The following is a 12,508-nucleotide window of genomic DNA, read 5'->3' as shown; positions in this document are numbered from 1 at the left end:
TCCATCAATCCATTTCCTACCGCTTATTCCCTTCGGGGTCGCAGGGAGCGCTGGAGCCTATCTCAGCGACAAATAACTATAAATTAAGTCTTTATTACTTAGAATATGTTCCCCTTGTGTCCAAATAACTCTAAATTAAGTCTTTGTTACTTAGAATATGTTCCCCCATACTAAAGTGTTACCAAAAACATATACTGTATTTTCGGAGTATAAGTCGCTCTGGAGTATAAGTCGCACCTGCTGAAAATGCATAATAAATAAGGAAAAAAACATATATAAGTCGTACTGGAGTATAAGTCGCATTTTTTGGGGAAATGTATTTGATAAAACCCAACACCAAGAATAGACATTTGAAAGACAATTTAAAATAAAGAATAGTGAACAACAGGCTGAATAAGTGTACGTTATATGAGGCATAAATAAGCAACTGAGAAGGTGCCTGGTATGTTAACGTAACATATTATGGTAAGAGTCATTAAGATAACTAACATATAGAACATGCTATACATTTACCAAACAATCTGTCACTCCTAATCCATAAATCCCATGAAATCTTATACGTCTACTAGTCTCTTACGTGAATGAGCTAAATAATATTTGATAGTTTGCCGTAATGTGTTACTAATTTCACACATAAGTCGCATCCCCGGCCAAATTATGATAAAAAACTGCCACTTAAAGTCGGAAAAATACGGTAACTTTGTCTTGAATTTGGAATAAAATATGTATGTATTTTTTTTTTCACTAAAGAAGGGTTCGGTGAATGCACATATGAAAATGGTGGAGTTCGGTACCTCCAACAAGTTTAAGAACCACTTTTATAAAGGGAAAAAAACACGCTTAGGTCACTGTTACTAGAATAATTGATTTCATCATATGAATCAGTTATTTGCAGAAATTAACAATGCATGTGCGACTGTGCAAAATATTTTCCTTGTATCTTATTCATGTTTATTTTATCTATTAATTATGAACTGCTTTTTTAGACGGGCTATCTGTCAACCAAAACAATAAGGTCAATACAGCAATAAGGTGTAGTCACCATTATAAAGATCTGTACTTTGACCTGATCACTCACAGTTGTCAGACACTAGATCATAAATTGTAATCTGATTTGAACAGCAGTGCAATGACGTCGAAGTGAATATTCTGCATAATGTGACTTAAGGACAGATTTCATTGCACTACAAAGTTGTATCAAATGGACATGAGTTGATTATTTAAGACGAGAATTAATTGTTTTTTTTAAATAATTTTAATGATGAGCTTGACCGTTGATAAGATTGCAGTACGTCACCTTACTCTACGTCCGCCATCTTTGTAGTCCTTTTCCAATTTCTACACGTTTCCGCCCCGCCCACTCTGTACCACCTTCTCGTCAGACTGGCAGGATGTACATTGTGCCAATGCCGGCCTTTTTACCACTGTTGGAAGTGGTGGTGGCAGGGGGGGAGAGTCACTCTTTGAGTGTTTTTTTTAAGTGTATATCCACTCGCTGACCGTCTGAAGGCTCCGAGGACTTTATGGTGAGTGTTATTTATGTCAACATGTCCGTTCAGACGATGCTTAAAGCAGGTTTGCCGCTACCTGAGTATCCCTTCTTAAAATGTGAGTTGGGTAAAGTCACCATTTTTTTCACAATAGCACTTTCCTAATTACACTTTTAATATATTACGTATTGGAAAATGAGTTGAATGTAATATTACACACTATGTATGTCTGCTTTGCAAAGTATTTTTTGCTACCTTTATCAAAGTTGGCTAATAACGAGTTGAATCACTTTTTCAAGTCTCAATTGTGATATTTAATTATTAACGGAACCCGTTTGGAAAGGTATTTCGCAATCTCTGTGTTTTTTATACACTTTGATTTCTATTTTACTGTTTTAATTGATTTTACCCTTTAAAATAGTTTTTAATCATATTTGTTTTTATATTGTTTTTATTGGTTTTATATTGGTGGAGCAAAATATATATATATATATATATATACTTTTTTTATTTTATTTTATTTATTTATTTATTTATTTTTACAATTGTTTTTAGCATGGCTGTGCAGCACTTTGGAAACGTTATTGTTGTTTAAATGTGCTATATAAATAAAGTGGATTGGATTGGATTATAGCAATGCGTTTTGGAAAGCACGTTTATTACCAATTGACATGATGCCTCATTGTATTTGCGCCCATGTCAAATGTTCAAAATCTTCAAAGAGCTCATTTTGATGTTGGTGTTGACTTTTTTGGTGGATTGGATGAGTGAAGTCCCATTATTAAGATATTGTGAAATGTTCATATTGTTTTAACAGTAATGAACCTGAACCGCATGGGAAAAAAAACAAAACTGCATGGTCACACACTGCTGTGGGATCACATTCTCCTATTGCAGTGGTTCTCAAACTTTTTTCACCAAGCACCACCCCAGAAAACACTTGGCTCGTCAAGTACCACCATAATGACCCACATTGAATTACAGTAGCGTAGTGGGCCTAAGTATTTATTAAAAGCAAGGCAGATGTTTAATTTAACATCCATCCATCCATTTCCTACCGCTTATTCCCTTTCGGGGTCGCGGGGGGCGCTGGCGCTATCTCAGCTACAATCGGGTGGAAGGCGGGGTACACCCTGGACAAGTCGCCACCTCTTTGACCAGGGGTCGGCAACCCATGTTGAAAGACCCATATTGGAGCAAAAATACAAAAATCAATCTGTCTGGTGGCGTAAAATGTGAAAAGTCTTGTGCAAGTGTTATAATGAAAGCAACACATTAAGTAAGTGTCTCAGAGGGTCAGATAACTCCTGGAAATGACTGGCTTAAATTTGCCAAAGGTATAGACGTGTGTCCGAGTTGAATGAAAGGACAGAATGTCTCCTTTTAATTGATTTATTACAATCTTTGCAAGCTGAGTAATGTTTGCTGTGGTCTGGAACAACATGGCACACAAACAACTGTCAGAAATGCAGTCAACATTACATACAGATAATGTGTCATGAGACATGCGAATATAAATTAAATACACATAGGACATAAGTAAAGGAAATTAAATTAACTTAAATATACCTACAAATGAGGCATAATGATGCAATATATACACACAGCCAGCCTAAATAGCATGTTAGCATGGATTATTATCACTCCACACAAGTCTATAACATCAACAAAGCTCACCTTTGCGCACAGCATAAAACGTTTGGTGGACAAAATGAGACAAAGAAGGAGTGGCATAAAACACGTCTTTCTGTGGCAGCGTCGGAGAAGGCTGTACATGTAAACAAACTACGGTGAGTTCAAGGACCGGCAAAATTAGTAGGACAAAACGGCGCTGGCCAATTACTCTCACCAGTGAAGCATAAACACAAACATATTAAACAGTGGGCCTTCCAACAAATAGGACGGTTTGTGTTATGTTTTTCCTCCTACAGAAACAATATTAAAACAACAAATGTATTTTTCCCCTATCTTTTTCCATTTTTGTAAAAGCTTCAGGGAGCCACTAGGGTGCGAAAGAGCCGCATGCGGCTCGAAAGCCGCGGGTTGCTGACCCCCGTTTTAGACAATGTTACATTGCACACAGTTTGAAGAGTAACACTGTGTTTTAAGATAGGAAAATAAAACACTGTACTTAAATAATGAATCAAATCGTTGGCTTACCACTAAATGAAGCTTGTGTACCAGTAGTGGCACACCTACCACAGATTGAGAATCAATATACTATACCAATCATTAACCATCTGGACATTGTTATAATTAATTTGCAATTTTTTAGACCCCTGTGCCCCCTTTTCTTAGTCATCTATTGCAGTGGTTCTCAAACTTTTTTCAGCAACTACCACCTCAGAAAACACTTGGCTCTACAAGTACCACCAATGTGACTAATCTTAAATTACAGTAGCGGAGTAAACCTAAATATTCATTAAAAACAAGGCAGGGGTGTTATTTAACAGTCACATTTAATATTGTTGGCCGCTGTAACATTACACACAGTTGGAACAGTAACACTGTGTTTGAATTTTTAATTTAGTGATTCTTTAGCGTGACATTGGATGGAGAAAATGTAAAACTAGTGCAGTGGTTCTCAAAGTTTTTTGACCAAGTACCACCTCAGAAGACACTTGGCTCTCCAAGTACCATCATAATGACCAACATTAAATGACAGTAGTGTAGTAGGCCTAAGTATTCATTCAAAGCAAGGCAGATGTATAATTTAACAAGTATATTTAATATCTTGGACACTGTAACATTGCAAACAGTTTGAAGAGTAACACTGTGTTTTATCATGTGAAAATAAAACTCTGTACTTAAATAATGAATAATATCTTTGGCATACTATTAAATGAAGTATCACAGTTGGAGAATCACTGTACTATACCAATCTTTAACCATCTGGACATTTTGTGTCATTAATTGGCAATTTTTAGACCCCGCCCCCTTTTCTTAGTCATCTCGATGACCACCCCAGAAAACTCTTGGCTCTACAAGCACCACCATAATGATCAGCTTTAAATGACAGTAGCACAGTAGGCCTAAGTATTCATTGAAAGCAAGGCAGATGTTTAATTTAACAAGTACCGTATTTCCTTATATTGCCACCGGGGCGCTAATTAATTTAAAACCTCTTCTCACTCCGGCACTTACCTAAGGCATGCAGTAAAAATTTGAGTGTGGTGTAAGCTTGGACCTTACATCCTACTGAATAGCTCTTAATCTTCTTCCCTTTATGCAATTTCAAATTACCGGTGTTGAAATCAACCTCCTACATTTTGAAAATGATGACAGGGGAAGTGTCACTCGAGACGTCACGAGTTTGACCAGGCGGTAATACTAAGCATGCGCTAATTATTTTGCGAAGCGAGTTTGTAATTCAAGGCAGGCGCATACTATATGCCCTGCGGCAATTCAAGGAAATACGGTATATTTAATAGCTTAGACACTGTAACATTGCACACAGTTTGAAGAGTAACACTGTGTTTTAACAGTGTTAAAGTAAAATCTTTGGCATACCACTAAATAAAGAATCACTGTACTATACCAATCATTAACCATCTGGACATTTTGTCTCATTAATTGGCCAATTTGCCATTTTTTAGACTCTGCCCCCTTTTTCTTATTCATCTTGACTAAGAGAAGCTTTGATTAAAACACAGTGTTACTCTTCAAACTGTGTGCAATGTTACATTGTCCGAGATATTAAATATACTTGTTAAATTAAACATCTGCCTTGCTTTTAATGAATACTTTGGCCTACTGTCATTTAATGTTGGTCATTATGATGGTACTTGTGTTTTCTGAGGTGGTACTTGGTCAAAAAACTTTGAGAACCACTGCACTAGTTGTACATTTGCTCCATCCAGTGTCACGCTAAAGAATCACGAAATTAAAAATTCCAAACACAGTGTTACTGTTCCAACTGTGTGTAATGTTACAGCGGGCAACAATATTAAATGTAACTGTTAAATAACACCCCTGCCTTGTTTTTAATGATTATTTAGGCCTACTACGCTACTGTATTTTAAGATTGGTCACATTGATGGTACTTGTAGAGCCAAGTGTTTTCAGAGGGAGTACTTGGTGGAAAAAGTTTGAGCACCACTGCAGTAGATGACTAAGAAAAGGGGGCACAGGGGTCTAAAAAATGGCAAATTAATGACATACAATGTCCAGATGGTTAATAGTTGGTATAGAATATTGATTCTCAATCTGTGGTAGGTGTGCCACTACTGGTACACAAGCTTCATTTAGTGGTATGCCAACGATTTGATTCATTATTTAAGTACAGTGTTTTATTTCCCCATGTTAAAACACAGTGTTACTCTTCAAACTGTGTGCAATATTACAGTGTCTAAAACGGGGGTCAGCAACCCGCGGCTCTTTCGCACCGCCCTAGTGGCTCCCTGAAGCTTTTGCAAAAATGGAAAAAGATGGGAAAAAAATACATGTGTTGTTTTACTAATGGTTCTGTTGGAGGAAAAACATAACATAACCCGTCGTAATTGTTGGAAAGCCCATTTTTTAATATGTTTGTGATTATGCTCCACTGGTGAGATTAATTGGCCAGCGCCGTTTTGTCCTACTAATTTTGCCCGTCCTTGAACTCACTGTAGTTTCTTTACGTGTACAGCCTTCTCCGACGCTGCCACAGAAAGACATGTTTTATGCCACTCCTTCTTTGTCTCGTTTTGTCCACCAAAAGTTTTATGCTGTGCGCAAAGGTGAGCTTTGTTGATGTTATAGACTTGTGTGGAGTGATAATAATCCATGCTAACATGCTAATTAGGCTGGCTGTGTGTACATATTGCATTATTATGCCTCATTTGTAGGTATATTTGAGTTAATTTAATTTCCTTTACTTATGTCCTCTGTGTATTTAATTTATATTCGCATGTCTCATGACACATTATCTGTATGTAATATTGGCTGCATTTCTGATAGTTGTTTGTGTGCCATGTTGTTCCAGACCACAGCAAACGTTACCCAGCTTGCAAAGATTGTAATAAATCCATTAAAAGGAGACACTCTGTCCTTTCATTTAACTCGGACACACATCTATACTTTTGGCAGTTTTAGGCCAGTCATTTACAGGAGTTAGCTGACCCTCTGAGACACTTACTTAATGTGTTGTTTTCATTTTAACACTTTTAACTTTTTGCGGCTCCAGACAGATTGATTTTTGTATTTTTGCTTCAATATGGCTCTTTTAATATGTTGGGTTGCCGACCCCTGGTCCAAGATATTAAATATACTTGTTAAATTAAACATCTGCCTTGCTTTTAATGAATACTTTGGTCTACTATGCTACTGTAATTCAATGTTGGTCATTATGGTGGTATTTGGCGAGCCAAGTGTTTTCTGGGGTGGTGCTTGGTGAAAAAAGTTTGAGAACCAGTGGTAGGTGTTGAGAATGACTTATTCTTGTCTCTCTCTTTTAGTTGGACTGTTGATGCATGTTAAATGCAGGAAGTACTGAGACATTGAGAAGAAGTTGGATTAAAAAAGCTCAGTTTCTTCATAAGCTTTTTCTGGATATGTAGAACCGTGCAAATACTGTAAACCCATATGCATTTTGGCATTGTTGATGAATACAAGGAACATTTGGCAGAGGTTCCTTATCATCCTAAAATGGCATAACTTCACAAAATACAACACATTTGTTCCTAATGACAAACAATGTTCTTTTGAGAACCATTGAGAATGTCAGTTTTGATTCAACATTTGTCTAAAAATAGAATGATGCAATACTTAATGTTACAATTTCGAATGTAGACTACTGGTTTGGAAATTTTCAAATATATATTTGTCCAACACATGAGACTACATTTTTCCATTGAAAAGATCTACATACATTTCTCACCTTTAACTGTATTGTGCAATGGTGTCTCGGGAAGTGGTGAAAGTGAAAGTATGTGTTGCTATGGATGTCTGTTTTTATTGATTTTTAAAATAGCATTCAAAGAGTCAAAATTCCTTACATATATTTTTTTCAATATCTTTTTTAACCTGTTCTTTCCAACCATGTGGGCAAACAATATTGTTGATATAAGTGCTGGTATCTACTGTACATATTTACTTCTTAAAAGAGATGTGGAATACTTTTATTATTTGTGTATTAAATATTTGGACATATTTGGTGTTTGGCAAGACAAAGAGCGATAACAATAACCCAAAAACAAAAGAGCTACATCAGCAGATACAGTATCTGGGGTCCCTTCCAAGGTTTTTACATTGTTCCCAATGGGTTGAGTTCTTTCTTGTCCTGGTGTGGGATCAGATCCTAGGATATTGTTGTGGTTTGTGCAGCCCTTTGAGACATTTGTGATTAAGGACTATATAAATACTCATTGATTAATTTATATATATATATATATATATATATATATATATATATATATATATATATATATATATATATATATGTATATGTAGGTGTGGGAAAAATCACAAGACTACTTAATCTCTACAGAACTGTTTCATGAGGTTCCCTCAATCATCAGGAGATTTTAAATCTTTAAACGCCAGTACATTTAGCTTAATCTTAAAAATAAATAAAAACAGACATCCATAGCAACACATACTTTCACTTACACCATTTCCCGAGACACCATTGCACAATACAGTTAAAGGTGAGAAATGTATGTAGATGTTTTTAATGGAAAAATCTCCTGATGATTGAGGGAACCCCTCATGAAACAGTTCTGTAGAGATGAAGTAGTCTTGTGATTTTTCCCACACATACATATTGCGCTCTACCACGGTATCGAGCACTATTCTCTGGATAATCCAATCAAGACATATATATATATATATATATATATATATATATATATATACACACATATATATGTATATGTATATATATATATATGTGTGTGTTTTTATAATTATATATGTATATATTTATATATTTGCATATAGTATGTGTATGTATATATTTATGTGTGTATATGTATACAGTATATGTATATTTATATATGCATATGTGTTTATATTTATGTTTATATGTATGTATGTATATATATATGTATATATATGTATATATATATACATACACACAGTATATATATATTGAATATATTATACACTGTAGAATAACAGCATGAAAATCAATAATAATAATAGTAATATTACTAATATGCAAATACTCCTTGAAATCAACTGCATGGTCACAGCATGGATTACAGGATAGGAATACTTCTTTTTGCTACATATTATTTATTATGTAATTGAATTGCATGCCTACATGCATGTAAACAAAGTCAGCGGTATGCTCCTATTGATCGGGCAGTGATATTTCAGTGTCATGTGTGCTGAGGCTGCACGCACACAGATTAAATTTTCATGTTTTCGCTGAATTTGATAACTGCTGTTTGGGTCGCTTAAATCCAAGGTTATTCTAATCTGTTAACCCTTCGTGCTTTTAATCTTAACATGACCTTTGGCCCTCACAAATCTCTAATCCGTCTGTTAAAAAAAAGATGCATATACATATATATGCTGTACATATATACATTATAATATATTAGATATATTATATTATATTATATGATGGTGATTGGCCAGTTGACAGGATAATGCAGTACTTTTTGTGCCTGCGAGGTGGAATTGTGGGTGTCTAAAGCATACAGGAGAGCTCCGGCATGATTGTACAAAAAGGTTGTGGCTGATAGTGAATAGAATGTGTGATATTACATCAATGTTAAGAATGTCAGCTGTTGGGAAAACACAGTGTTACTCTTCAAACTGTGTGCAATTTTACAGTGTCTAAGATATTAAATATACCGTATTTCCTTGAATTGCCGCAGGGTATATAGTATGCGCCTGCCTTGAATTACTGCTGGGTCAAACTCGCTTCGCAAAATAATTAGCGCATGCTTAGTATTACCGCCTGGTCAAACTCGTGACGTCTCGAGTGACACTTCCCCTGTCATCATTTTCAAAATAGAGGAGACTGATTTCAATACCGGTAATTTGAAATCGCATAAAGGGAAGAGGATTAAGAGCTATTCAGTAGGATTTAAGGTCCAAGCTTACATCACACTCAATTTTTTACTGCATGCCTTTGGTAAGTGCCAGAGTGAGAAGAGGTTTTAAAATAATTAGCGCATGCTTACTTTTACCGCATGCCTTTGGTAAGCGCAGGAGTGAGAAGAGGTTTTAAATTGATTAGCGCCCCGGCGGCAATTCAAGGAAATACGGTACTTGTTCAATTAAACATCTGCCGTGCTGTCAATGAATACTTAGGCCTACTATGCTACTGTCATTTAATGTTGACCATTAAGGTGGTACTTAGAGAGCCAAAAGTTTTCTGGGGTGGTCATCGAGATGACCAAGAAAAGGGGGCGGGGTCTAAAAATTGCCAATTAATGACACAAAATGTCCAGAAGATCAATGATCGGTATAGTACAGTGATTCTCCAACTGTGATACTTGTACCAAACGGGCTTCATTTAATAGTATGCCAAAGATATTATTCATTATTTAAGTACAGTGTTTTATTTTTCCACGATAAAACACAGTGTTACTATTCAAACTGTGAGCAATGTTACAGTGTATAAATACACTGTATGAATCTTATTGTCTTCTTCTGTAAAATAACAGACATTTGTCAAGCTACTGTACTTATAATGCTAGGATGTAAAGGCAGTCCTCAAATTTCTAGTATAGTAGAACAATATGACAGCTTTTTAGGAGCTAATTCAATACTTTTCACCAACGCTAACTTCCTTGCATTATGAGCATACAAGTTGTCATCTTTGCTAGGTATCTAGCATAAGCGGGACATCTGCATTGACCTTAAAGTGACACATTGTATTTTTGAAAAGAAAAGTTTCCGTGTTTGTGTCGTCTATAAGAAAAAAAACATTTTCAGCCATTTACACAAAGTGTAATTTTCTAAAGCCATTATTTTTCTACTCGCGCCTCTAATAGTCATTTTCAGCTAATTCAGTAAGCCTAAAAAATACTCAACAAAACCAGGAACAAAACATTTTTACCCATTTTGCTACAAACCCCGTTTCCATATGAGTTGGGAAATTGTGTTAGATGTAAATATAAACGGAATACAATGATATGCAAATCCTTTTCAACCCATATTCAGTTGAATATGCTACAAAAACAACATATTTGATGTTCAAACTGATAAACTTAATTTTTTTTTGCAAATAATAATTAACTTAGAATTTCATGGCTGCAACCCATGCCAAAGTAGTTGGGAAAGGGCATGTTCACCACTGTGTTACATCACATTTTCTTTTTAACAACACTCAATAAACGTTTGGGAACTGAGGAAACTAATTGTTGAAGCTTTGAAAGTGGAATTCTTTCCCATTCTTGTTTTATGTAGAGCTTCAGTTGTTCAACAGTCAGGGGTCTCTGCTGTTGTATTTTACGCTTCATAATGTGCCACACATTTTTGATGGGAGACAGGTCTGGACTGCAGGCGGGCCAAGAAAGTACCCACACTTTTTTTCTACAAAGCCACGCTGTTGTAACACTTGTCTTGCTAAAATAAGAAGGGGCGTCCATGATAACGTTACTTGGATAACAACATATGTTGCTCCAAAACCTGTATGTACCTTTCAGCATTAATGGTGCCTTCACAGATGTGTAAGTTACCCATGCCTTGGGCACTAATACACCCCCATACCATCACAGATGCTGGCTTTTGAACTTTGCGCCTATAACAATCCGAATGATTATTTTCCTCTTTGTTCTGGAGGACACCACGTCCTCTGTTTCCAAATATAATTTGAAATGTGGACTCATCAGACCACAGAAGACGATTGCACTTTGCATCAGTCCATCTTAGGTGAGCTCGGGCCCAGCCAAGCCGGCAGCGTTTCAGGATATTGTTGATAAATGGGTTTGGCTTTGCATAGTAGAGTTTTAACTTGCACTTACAGATGTTGCGACCAACTGTAGTTACTGACAGTGGTTTTATGAAGTGTTCCTGAGCCCATGTGGTGATATCCTTTACACATTGATGTCGGTTTTTGATGCAGTATCGCCCGAGGGATCAAAAGTCCGTAATGTCATTACTTACGTGCAGTGATTTCTCCAGAGTCTCTGAACTTTTTGATGATTTTACGGACCGTAGATGGTAAAATCCCTAAATTCCTTGCAATAGCTCGTTGAGAAATGTTGTTCTAAAACTGTTTGACAATTTGCTTACAATTTGTTTGTGAATTACTTAGCATTTTATGGAAGTCGCTTTTATACCCAATCATGGCACCCAACTGTTTCCAATTAGGCTGCACACCTGTGGGATGTTCCAAATAAGTGTTTGATGAGCATTCCTCAACTTTATCAGTATTTATTGCCACCTTTCCGAACTTATTTGTCACGTGTTGCTGACATCAAATTCTAAAGTTAATGATTATTTGCAAAAAAAAAATGTTAATCAGTTTGAACATCTAATATGTTGTCTTTGTAGCATATTCAACTGAATATGGGTTGAAAATGATTTGCAAATCATTGTGTTCCGTTTATGTTTACATCTAACACAATTTCCCAACTAATATGGAAACGGTGTTTGTAGGTCCTTAACATTAGCACTGATAAAAACAATTTTGCCAATACTTGTTTAATATTCAGGTCACAAAATTAAGTGGAATATTGTTGGCGGTTTTTGGATGATCATTTAGAGGGCTTTGTGTCTGGAATAGAGGATCTCCCATTGACTGATTTTTGCTAACGTTTATTGAACAAAACATATGTGTGCCTTGTGAATGATTGGCAACGTTCCAAAAAAGTGCAGTTTCCTTTTAGATTAGAGTCAAGTAAGGAATGCAGTACGTGTTCATCTTGTTTTATGCAATATGAGGACACATTTCCTTGAAAAGTTGCTTTCACATTGCCCAAACCGGTCTCAACACGTGTATAAGCTGTGTCTGAATTAATACAGTTGGCAAGCTTTCTGTTTTAAGGCATTCTGTTTTTTAGTGGACTAATGGAGGCCTTCGATCGTAGACTCAACACCTTCTTTGGGTCATGGTTGGGCCCCAGAGGTAAGGTCAT

The 12,508-nt window shown here is 36.0% G+C and overlaps 1 protein-coding gene across 3 annotated transcripts in view; it reads left to right on the top strand.

The window, feature by feature from the left end:
• The first annotated feature begins 1,370 nt into the window (after positions 1 to 1,370).
• The window catches only part of elovl5 (ELOVL fatty acid elongase 5), a 35,713-nt gene continuing 24,575 nt past the window's right edge, over positions 1,371 to 12,508 (top strand). Inside the window, exons 1-2 of one of the 3 annotated variants that reach the window (XM_061910319.1) lie at positions 1,371 to 1,526; positions 12,434 to 12,498. In XM_061910319.1, coding sequence (XP_061766303.1) covers positions 12,441 to 12,498 — 58 coding nt within the window. In that variant the 5' untranslated portion in view covers positions 1,371 to 1,526; positions 12,434 to 12,440. The other 2 variants (XM_061910317.1, XM_061910318.1) reach the window with 2 other exon arrangements.

Source organism: Nerophis ophidion, linkage group LG09, assembly GCF_033978795.1.
Source record: "Nerophis ophidion isolate RoL-2023_Sa linkage group LG09, RoL_Noph_v1.0, whole genome shotgun sequence".
NCBI classification, from domain to species: domain Eukaryota; kingdom Metazoa; phylum Chordata; class Actinopteri; order Syngnathiformes; family Syngnathidae; genus Nerophis; species Nerophis ophidion.
This window is presented reverse-complemented; position numbering and strand designations above follow the sequence as displayed.